General features: G+C 41.6%; 1 protein-coding gene across 7 annotated transcripts in view; it reads right to left on the bottom strand.

Annotated features, from left to right (window-relative positions):
- Positions 1-11,121, bottom strand: part of robo2 (roundabout, axon guidance receptor, homolog 2) — a 452,373-nt gene that overhangs the window by 184,600 nt on the left and 256,652 nt on the right. Inside the window, exon 1 of one of the 7 annotated variants that reach the window (XM_079886423.1) lies at positions 10,292-11,101. The exons of 5 other annotated variants lie outside the window; for them this stretch is intronic. In XM_079886423.1, coding sequence (XP_079742549.1) covers positions 10,292-10,349 — 58 coding nt within the window. In that variant the 5' untranslated portion in view covers positions 10,350-11,101. Of the gene's footprint in view, positions 1-10,291; positions 11,102-11,121 lie in introns of those variants that run through there. One more of the 7 variants, XM_079886427.1, reaches the window with a different exon arrangement.

Genomic DNA, 11,121 nt, shown 5'->3' with positions numbered 1-11,121 from the left:
CCAATAACTTTGACTGGTAAGTCTTGAAAACTTGATCTCATATGAAACTGCATAACATATGGAAAACCAACACGAGAGAGCCTGATAATTCCAGGAAGTCTAAATTCCTCTTCAAAAAAGAAACGCTTCCAGATATTGCCTTCCTCTGTATCTCACTCTCTTTTACACACTCCTGCCCTGCAGTGAGTTATTGACTTTGTATCAGTATACGCTTCCCGAGTCTGCTCCTGCAGTGAGGTATAAATAGACACAACTGGAGGAATGAGGATTTAATAATCAAAGATAATAGCTTTGTACATATTTATACTTCAGCAGTTTCTACTTCCTGTCAAGTTGTCTCCTCCATTCCCAAATCTTTCCCCACACTTCCATGTTCTCCTCACAGGATACAAGTTCTCTTTCCCTCCATCTCCGCCTGTCGCTTTCTATCAGCAGTCGTCCCTCTATCGCTCTCTCCCATCAGGAAATGACCTGTCAGGGCCTTGAGAGAAAAAAGGGAAGGCGTGGAAAACAGAATTCCACGTTCAGAGGAGGGCAGCAACCCTCATCAACACGTTCACCAGCACCTCGACCCGTCCTTTTTATCCTTTCACTCCCTCCATTCACATCAAGTCTCTCGTTTTCTCTCAAGCTGATGAATGGATGAAAGGAATCTAAGGTCCGGCCCTTCTGGAAGGCTGAGTGTGATGTTTTCAAGGCATTAAGCCTATACTGTTTGTACATTTACATATGAAGTGAATGCATATGCCGACACACACTCTTACCCTTAGGAGTATTACCTTACTCCTAAAGCTACCCATCACAGAAAACTTTCTGCATTTTTACATTTTCAAAAAACATTATTTAGTCTTTGTGTTAGTTTAGTTTTAGTCTCAGTGTGTGCTGAACTAGATTTTCAATGTTACTTTGCAAAATTGTATACGGTGCAATGTTCACATGTAACTATTGGGATGCTAAAACTTCTGGGTGGTTTTGTCTCATTGCAAAGTGGTCTCTGTGATCTTTGTGGTCAAAGTGGTCTTTCTAAGATCTTCTGGCAACTAGCATGTTGCTATGCTGTTGCTAAGGTGTTCTAAATGGTTTCTTGTAACTGAAAAGTACTACACATCTCAATGAACCACACAAAATGTCCACAATGAGCAGTAGTTTAATGCTTAGGTTTGGAGATTTGAACAAAGCCACGGCTTGCCAACTAGCCTTAGCAAACACCACTAATAATTGTTTGAGAAATGATATGTGTGCAGATGATTCTCTACTAATAGCCAAACAAGTTTTTTTTTTCTTTGCTTTCTGTGCTGGTTGAAAGCCCTTGTTAGCATGCACTTTTTGCACATATTTATTCAACATCTATTTAACATGCTAGGGTTGTCTTGTAAAATAATGTGGGTCAGGTCAGCGTGGACACTTTGAAATCGGCACCCGCAGGTGTGAGTTTGTTTGACTTTGTGAAAATGTTGTGGTGCCGGGTCTTTTATAACCGCATGTGTGTGCTAACATCAGAGCTATATGTAGAGCTTTGTGTGTGTGTATATGAATCCACACCCTAATGAACCCGCACACACACACAGGTGTTCTGCCTTATGCCTCGCTCATTCTCTGCGTCCTGGTGACGGCTGATCTTTGAACGCCTCTGAAAAGGCTTTGTGGAGAGACATAAAAAGCGGTACGATTGTCTTCTGACATACAGTAATGTCTTTATTTACCTTCCAACCTCACAGTTCATGGACCACAGTCAACAGAGTGAAAAATAAATAAACCCAATATGCCTTTGAAGAGAAAGAAAGAAAGAAACTCCTTTAAGTGGTCACATTAGTCAGTAGAGTTGAGAGAAGGCAGTTTTATTGCAGAAGATGTGGGCGGCCGCTGCTAAACACATGGGCATGTCAGTGACTTGGCTGCAGTCTTTGCCCGAGTGAGTGCCCGAAGGTCCCAAAGTCCCAACTGAATTGAGGTATAGACTGCAGTGAAAGATACAGTGTGCCTGGAATGCAAGTTAATGAACAGCTTGAGCCCTGGAATCAGCCCGAGTATGTCTTAGTAAAGCAGGTCCGGTGAGATTTATAAGTCTCATTTCATATAAGGCTTAATGTGAACATCCCAGAGGGTACATAGCTTTTAAGTTTAAATCAGATAAAGGGCTGTAGGTGTGTGCTCAACATGATAAGAACTTTGTATGTATGGTAAAGACAATACGTTTTAGACTGAAACCATGAGTAAACAAGTGTACAAACAATGATTATAAGGTATATGCATGCTAAAAAAATTTAATATTGTATACATAGAAGCAATTTGGTAATTCTCATGATTTTCCATGTAGATTTGACTGACGACTCAGTGTTGTCAGCCAGGCCGGATTCATGACGGATACGCTCCCTTATCAAATTCACCTCAGCTATGTATATGAAAGGTCATCAACAGACTCAGGTAACCAACAAAACTCGTGCCTAAACCTCACGTGGACTTTGGCCCAGAAAACTAAACATGGATTTCAAGAGTTGTTTGCTGACAGAAAACATATTTATGCAGCTGTGCTGAAGAGTCACTAATATACCTACATGGGGAACTTTTCCACAAATAACACTGAAATGATTAATATCCAAATTTCGCTAAGCTATGAGATGAAATCTTGATTCACGATTCACATATAATCAGATATAATATAGAATATGCGTGTTTGGCGTACTGTCCGAAGGGGAGGGCTCGGAGCTCGGTTTTTGTCCCGAAACCAGAGTACCCCCCTGGGCTGGGATAGGAATGATCAAGAGTGAGTTGGGGTGGAGGAGGGATGCTGTATATGCCTCCTCTCATTATGATTGGGTAGATTATCTAAACGTGCTCCTCCCGAACTTTGTTAATAAAGCATCATATGCAGACCTACTATCCTGAACGCAAAATGGAGTGTATCGAGAAGTAACTGAATCGGATTGAAATGTAAACACAATACAGAATTGAAACCCAATTTCATCCACAAATTCGACCTGGAATCTACATCCCCAAACCACAAACCCTCAAAATCTGCAACTTTTCAGTCAAACCAGTTTCTAAACTAAAAGTCTCAGCTTTCAGTTCTGAATCTAAATCTGACTGAATCCAAACTGAGAACTCAGATTCTAAACGTCACTGAAAGGGTAACTCTCGCCAAAATGATGAGATCGACTATTTTTGACTGTCAAAATGCCGGCAGACACAGCTATAGTGAGTTAACTCTGTGTACACAATGTTCTCAATGCTCGAGTTCATGTGTAGAGCCCCTGGTGATACTTCGAGAAAAGTTTCATGTTGTGTCGAGCCTTCTTAGTGTTTTAAAAATAGCAATTTTTGATGCTATCAAAGAAGTGCCCCAAGCACTCCCATTCAAAAGGCAATTTGACCGAAAACGAAAATATAGTCAAACTTAAATGTGGCGTTTCCATTCTAATTATGCTTTTAAACGAAAGTTTGCCTCAGGTAGATTAACAAAAAGACCCTAGGTTGCATTTTGGCGAGAGTTACCTCGAAGTGGACAAGTGAACAAGTGTACAACAATCTTAAATATCAACCTGCAAACCTAAATTTAACAGTTCCAACTGATTCTAAACTTGCTTCAAACTTCCTAGTTGAGAAAAGTTGAGAAAATCTCCTCAGTGAAACTTTCTCTGAGAGAATCGAAAGGCCTGGTCTCACGCACGCAGCGGGCGGCCTGAAGCGCAGCAGTCAGCGCGTGCCGTGATGCATGAGAGTGAAGGTGGCAGCGTGGAAGATTTTATACACTGCCCTGCACTGCTCTCCTCTGCATTACTGCCCTGACGCGCATGACGGATGCGCTTTGGAGTGCCGGGCAGTCTCTCTGTCTTCAGCTGCTCCGCTGCGGCTGAGCCTCATCCATTTTCATGACCAGGCAGAGCAGCTTTTAATCTCACTGTCTTCTCTGCAGTCTTTCGTTCGTATCAGGCACAGGCTGGAGCGAGTCCCGGACCAAAGGGGAAAAACTGCAGCTCTGGGACTTGATTATTCTGGAAAAATAGTCTTAGCTGAATTTCATTTATATTCTTTACCCCTCTCTCACCATGTGTGTGTGTGTGTCCTTCTTATCTGTTTGTGTTGTGTTGAGTCATTCAGCCTTGACACAGATCCTTTCTTATCTAAGAGCTGCCGAGAGACAACTAAACGAGGGCAAGGTGAAGTCAATGGATGAAACAGCAAATGACACTTTCTCAAACATGACTTTGTGGACTGAAGAAGTTAGTGGACTGTACAAACTATGTCCTGCCGAGTCTGTTGACCGTCAAATGGAGAGAAAGATAAAGGCCAGGCCGCCATCTACAAACAACTATCTCTAGCTAGATAAATTGTCCCTGACACTTATCGCACTGTAGTTTCCTTTCTGACTGGCAGTCTGGGTCTAGGCACCTAGTGTGACCAGTGCTTCACTAAGGGAAAATATGACACTTGGATAATTTTATTCACATTAAATCCAAAATGAATTGGCTCAACAAGTCTTCAGGTTTTTGACAATTTGGCTTTTTTTTTTTTTAGCTGGTCAGGTTAGGATACCAACTGGCAGTTTTTTTTTTTTTTTAGCATTTAATTGGATATAAATTAGGATATGCAAACCAGATTTAATATTTTTGTCCATTTCCCTGGAAGAGAAGGAATGCACATATATTGAACTTCTAGGAGTAAAGCAGCATACATCAAAGCTAACTCATGTAGTAAAAGTCTGGAAACTGATTTCATTAGGTCTTTAAATAAATAAAGAAGCTCACTTGACAGACTTGATCCACTTTTTTGGAAGCAATCCATATGTGACTTGCAACTCAACAGGGTGTTATCAGTCAGTGAATGTGCAGAGCAAAGAGTTTACAATATGTAGGCTATAACTGATCTTGTCAGCAAGTCCGGGAATGTTACTTGGAAAAAAAAAAAAAAACATAATACAGTAGAGTCTTTGGAAATATATAGAAGTTACAAACTGAAACTACCTTTTCAAATAAGATCCATGATCAAACTAAGAATTAAACTGTGGGGAAAAAGAAAGTGAGTGTAAATTCTAGAGTGTTCTTAGAACCACAACATAAAAAAAGATAAAATTAGGCCACGTAATTAAAGTCCCCCTGTAGTCAATAATTTTATCCCTTAAAACTCATCTTTGCACAACAAAACGACATATTTAAATGTTTTTTTCCTGTGGAAAAAAAATCTTCATGCCTTAAAATAGCTTGAATGCAACTCTACACCCTTGCTTCATTTAGTATGCGTGGTTCAATGAATATGCTAATTAGCCCCACCTCCACTCAATCACACCAGCTTAGAATACCTGATCTACTCGGTCGACTTGCTGCACAATGGTATCGCTCTTTACAACGTCGGACACATAACGGTTATTAATATGATTAGCCAAGGTAAGCCACATAACGGCAATTAATATGACAAGATGGCTTGACTGCGTTATCAAACAGCTAATAATGTGTTGCTAATGTTACACAAACTATGTTCCTGTTCGTCATCTCAAAGTCAAACAGCTGCTTTCTAAAAAATCAGCATCCTCAGAAACGCCTTGAACAACTCAGAACGTCAGTGGAGAGAGGCATATAGTTCATAATAACATCGTAATATACATCATCCACCTGCTATATAGCTAAATCGACCCGATTTTTCATATCAACAGAAAAATATACTGGGATAACCTGACTTATCATGACTCGCAGCATAGTTAATGATATGCTAAAGCCTGCCGCACGTTGACCTGATTGGTTACAAGGTAGTTTGTAACGTAAGAAACACCAGCGATTTCAAACCATGTTTTTGAGACTGCTTTTAGATCACTGAATTTGCACATGATTAGTCTTAAAGCGTATTAAAAACACCACACAGACATATAAACAACATTAAAAACTTGATTTTCACCACAGGGGGACTTTAAAACTGTCACATCAAGTCATATTCTAATCCCAAGAACAAATAACATCCAACAAAAGAACATGTTCCTCGCTCAGAGTCTCACATCACCGCATCCTCTTTCTACAAAATGTCATAGGCATGCTTGACTGAGAGCGAGCCAAGCAAATGAAAAAGCTTTTGGTCTCATCCCCCCGAAGCTCTTTTCTGACTCTAATGTATATAATCTCCCCACTTTGTGATGCTTGTGACATTTTCATTGATAGAAAGTGCAAAAATACGGCTAGCGCACTGCATCGTATTCCCAATTCAACAGCCGCTTTTAAATGTCATTCATCTGAGCTTGCCTTTACAGCCATCGGTGGTGTGAATCAACAAAATTACTGTCAACAAAAACTGTGAAGGAGAGAAATACATTTCATCCTTTTTCTGTCGCACTTCCTGAGGCTGAAACGGTCTCAGTGTGGCGTGACGTAGCGTTTTTTTACTTGCAAAGGAAGTAATTATCAATTATGAGACGGATTTGGCTGATTCTCAGAGGAAGAGGCAGGTTTAGAGTGTTTAAGTGATACTCTAAGTATAGCAGCAGTGGTGTAACACTATCCGGCTTCTCATGCTGAGATACTCAATGCTCTTACTGCCTGATACTACAACAATGTCAGCAAAGTGCCCACACGCTGACCCCCGACTTTAACCCTCATTATAGATTCCCTACACCCTCCGCTCTCTCTCAGCTCGCCCATCATCTCCTCTCTCGCTCCAGCTATCCGTCACATTCTTTCTCCAAGAGCCCATCCTTGTTTTAATCTGAGCACTAAACTGAGAAACAGGCACACATCCTTACATGCACAAACACTCCCTGACTCCAGTGTGGCTGCTTTGTGGTTTCGAACTGCGTACGCATCATTACCGCAGGCCTCTCTTCAAAAATGAGGCACGATTACGACAGCGACGCATTACAGCCTTGACAACTAGTGCAGAACAATTCCATTTAAACTCAGCTTCTATGACGCTCCATTCATAAAGACCCCAGATCAGACCCACCTTTAATTACAACTCACATTCAATTATGTCAAGCCTGTTCATGCAATTGGTATCATCAAACACACAACAAATTTAACAAATCAAAGCATCCGGTAGAAAAAGATCACAACATCTTGATTATTTCTCCAACACAGCAATGGAATTAAAATGAGATTAAACAGAGATTTCATGCTTCGCAGATTTTGCTCCATAGCAAAAGAACCAAGTTATCTAACATGCATCTCTCCTAGACTTTCAGATCAAATCTGAAACTGAAATCTGAAAGATTCTTTAGGAGAAACAACGGAGACAAACCCGATAGCTCAATAGAACATAATGGGCCAGATTTACTAACAGCTTGAGCCAGCACAAACCCTTTTTTGGCGTTAAAAAACTACAGTCAGCATTTACTAAAGACACGCAGTGAAAAATTTGCGCTGAAAAGGCATGGACAGAGTTATTTTTGCGGCTGACCTTATTGAATAAGCATTTGTAGGAGTTTCCCTTTCAAACGCAACATTTATGGGAGGAGAGTATTTAAATGAATCACGCAAGGTGATTTACTAAGGTTTGCGCTCGTCAATTTACTGGTATTTGTGCCATTATTCACCGCCAAAAAAAGCATGTTTTAAACCAGATGCTAATTTGTGCTCTTGGTTATTATGATCCGGTTGCGGTCCGGTCACAGAACTTTCCACTCCCGTCTGCGCTTTTTTGGAATTGCGCTCTGACTCTAATTCACCCTGTTTAGCAAATCTGTCCCAATATCTCTCAGGAGATTAAGGAGCAACCTCCGAGCAATTAATGGTTTCCAGCACATTATGAAAATGACACAGTGACGTTTTGTTGCAAATGTACTGTATTAGCAGACACACAGATGCACTCTAGTCTGGGTTTTAGTTTCTCCTGACGCTGCAGAACTGAAGCTTCAGTGTACAGACAGATAGAGCGGTGTCTTCAGAGCCACAAGGGACCGCTGACAGGCAGGTGCACGTCGCCTCCACCAGGGGAGCTTGGGAGTGGGGCATCATCTTGTTCTATATTCTCAGTTATCAACACAGAATAGAACCTAGCAGAAAACTGGGTCGTGGGAACATAGGGACAAGAGCATTGAACGTAGAGCTTCAAGGACGAAATGTTGCAGCCTAGAGTAAGCATTTCTACTATACTGTATCTTATAAAATCATTTTCTGAAGAAACAAGTGACAAGAGACCACCCCGAACTCTAGATATTGCTCAGGTCCCTCCTTCAATTTTTCACCTGTTTAGGGTTTGCCATGCAAAAACAGTCCAATCGTGCAAACACTCATCACTGATGATCTCCTAAACTAGAATAAAACTTATCAGTCTCGCGGTATAGTCTATTAGCTTCATCAAAGCAGAATCAAAACAAGAACCACCACAGGTTTGTCCCGTTCTTGCTAACTCTGAGCCCCAAAACTCCTCCTCGCCCAAGTCTCCATTCTCACCCCTCCCTCCTCAAGCAGCATTAATCACCCCGGCACTGAACAGAACCAAATGACTACGGTCATTCAAGCCCAGGACAGCTTTGTTACAAACACAGCCTTTTCTGAATGCATCTCCACAGCCTTTTTGTCTGCTTGGAGAGGGCTGCTCCTCAAAAACCGGCTCCTCCTTCCACCAGAACGGCCGGATTACCTCTCACGGGCCAGTCGGACAGGGAGAGAGGAGGGTTATGGGCCAAACGGTTCACCGGGGTGATTCATGGGCTCTTCCAGAAAGACCTACACCCCTCTTACCCTCCGAAAACTAAGGGCCATGCCTTCAACCAGTGCCTAGCAACCGGCAGCTGGGGCGCAACAGAAATGAGGAAGGACAGGGAGTTTCTGAGCTGAATTGGGCTAGACTAGCAGGCTCCATGGTAGATACAGGGACAAAAACAGGAGACAAACAGCAAGACAGAGAAGTGCAGAAGCTGGAAGGACAAAGGCAGAAGCTGAAGCCTGACTCAGCCCCTTCATCAGTCACTGTTACATCTACAGGCCTTATTCTTCTTAAAGAGCTCAAACAAAAAACCCAAGCAAACACCGTTAAGTGTGAAACGGGGCTTTCGGACAAAGACGCTCTTGACACAGCTAATGTAATGTGTATGTGACTGTCTCGAAGACAAATATGAACTGTTCATGTCATGAAAAGAACCTAAACACAACCCACGGCAACTTCTAGTGCAGTTCGCCTTATCTTAACACATCGTAAACTATAATTAAGTATGTTCATTTATTCCCTTGGACAGGCCAATCTGACTACATCAAAAGTCATTCGTTTCACGCCACTAACAATATCTTCATTAGTGATTAATTAAAAATCCAACACCTGATTAGGTGTTCAATGCCGTTTACTTGGCTATTTAATATCAGACACTACTGAATTTTGAGAAGTGATTGGCTATCCAAACTCTGTTACGTTCTTGATAAATACAACAGAACTGAGCAGTTGATGGAGCTTAGGGAAAACAGAGAAAGGACAAGAACAGATGGTAAAATGATGTTTCAAATATTACATAAATCATATAAGCCTCTGTGAGTTTTACTGGAATAATAATCCTTATGTAATGTTTTAAAAGGCAGAATGGGCTAAGCAAGAGGATTTAACAAGTCTGAAAACAGAGATATCAGAAGAAGATGCGACTAATAACACCAGTTCAGAAGTTAATATCCAGTCTGAAAGCTCTTCAGCATACAGTGCAGACTATTGTGTCTAGTGTAATTGTTTCATACACTTGCTGATCTGATGAAACATCTCTTTTTTTTGCGGTAATTCTTTGCAAAAACAAATAAAATATGATCAGTTTGTCATTCTCCAACCTTATGTTTCTCATTTGGGGTCCATATGTGCAATCTTTGCGCCACGCCTTGCGCATCCACTGGTGTTTTTCACAGCAGGTGTCACTCCACATTCTGAGACTACTGTGACTGTGGCACCTGCTGTGGAAAGCACTAGTTGGCTCCTACTGTAACCACACTGCTTCAACACTAGAGGTATAATGACCTCGACTTAACATATTTTACAACAACACCAAACAAGTTTTTTTTTTTTTTTTTTTTTTACCCAAGTACAAATAATTTTCCACAGCAACATTATATTCTTATTCAAAATAAAAACTAATTTTACATTGCCATGTGATGCTAATAAAATGGCCAAAATAATACCCCATGTTCTCGACGTATAATAAAAAAATATATATAAAAATCGCTGCTTCCACAAAAAAGAGAAGAAAAAACTCCCAAATAATTATAGGTCATGTAGCTATATAAAGTTAAATTATGCATTTAGTAGAGGAATACATGCCCAGCAAACTCTCATAAAATTCAAAAATCTCTTCTTTGAAGTTAAAGCTCTCTATTAGAGTGGATCATAAAAAGTAACTCACCATCCACTTGGTTAAAGTATACTAATCCACAGAGTAAAAGGTGTGTTAGAGGACTCATTCTGTCATAGTCCACATCCACTCCACACCTCAGTTCTCAAACACTGGACAAGTTTCTCCTCTTTAAATATTTGGAGTACGTAGGAACTCTCAGTTGCCGCTCAGATCCAACTGAAATGTCACTTGAGTATTCGCTGGGCTCATGGTGTTTATCTGGATGAGGAATGAGAGCCACGCGCACCGGTGAGGGTTGAACTAGTGTCTGTCAGCCCGTGCGTTATACCATGCCTTATACCAGCCTTAGTGCTTTTGATATCTGACTAAAAAAAAACAAAAACAAAAACAAAAAACAGCAGGACTGAGCCAGAATAAGCGGCGAGCACGCGATCCGTCCAAACGCGCGCGTGGAAATGTTGCGCGCTCCGGTTCCTTCAGGAGCTTCTGAAGCACCTTGCAGATCGCTTCCACGATCCTCTCCGCAGTTTAAAGTATGAAGATGTCCTCTCATTTATTAACACTCTATATTCCGCGTCCAGAAAGCTGTTCCAAAGTTCCGTGGTGCGCCGTTAAATCCAGCGTAAATCGGTCGGGGTGGCGCTGGCCCCGTGCAATCGCTCTGCGAGTCTACGGCAGAGTGAATGTGATCAGTCTTGGGAAGGGCGAGTGCTCCGCTGCGCTACTACAGCTCCATAACTGACACCCCTGTGCGCACAGCTCCCGGGCCGAGCCAAGACTGACGCTCATGCTGGAGGACGAAACAGCGAGGGGGAGGAGTGGAGGAGTGGTGCTGTGGTGGAAGCAGAGGAGGAGGAGGAGGAGAAGGAGGAGGATGC

The sequence above is a fragment of the Squalius cephalus genome, assembly GCF_949319135.1.
Source record: "Squalius cephalus genome assembly, chromosome: 11".
Lineage (NCBI taxonomy): Eukaryota > Metazoa > Chordata > Actinopteri > Cypriniformes > Leuciscidae > Squalius > Squalius cephalus.
This window is presented reverse-complemented; position numbering and strand designations above follow the sequence as displayed.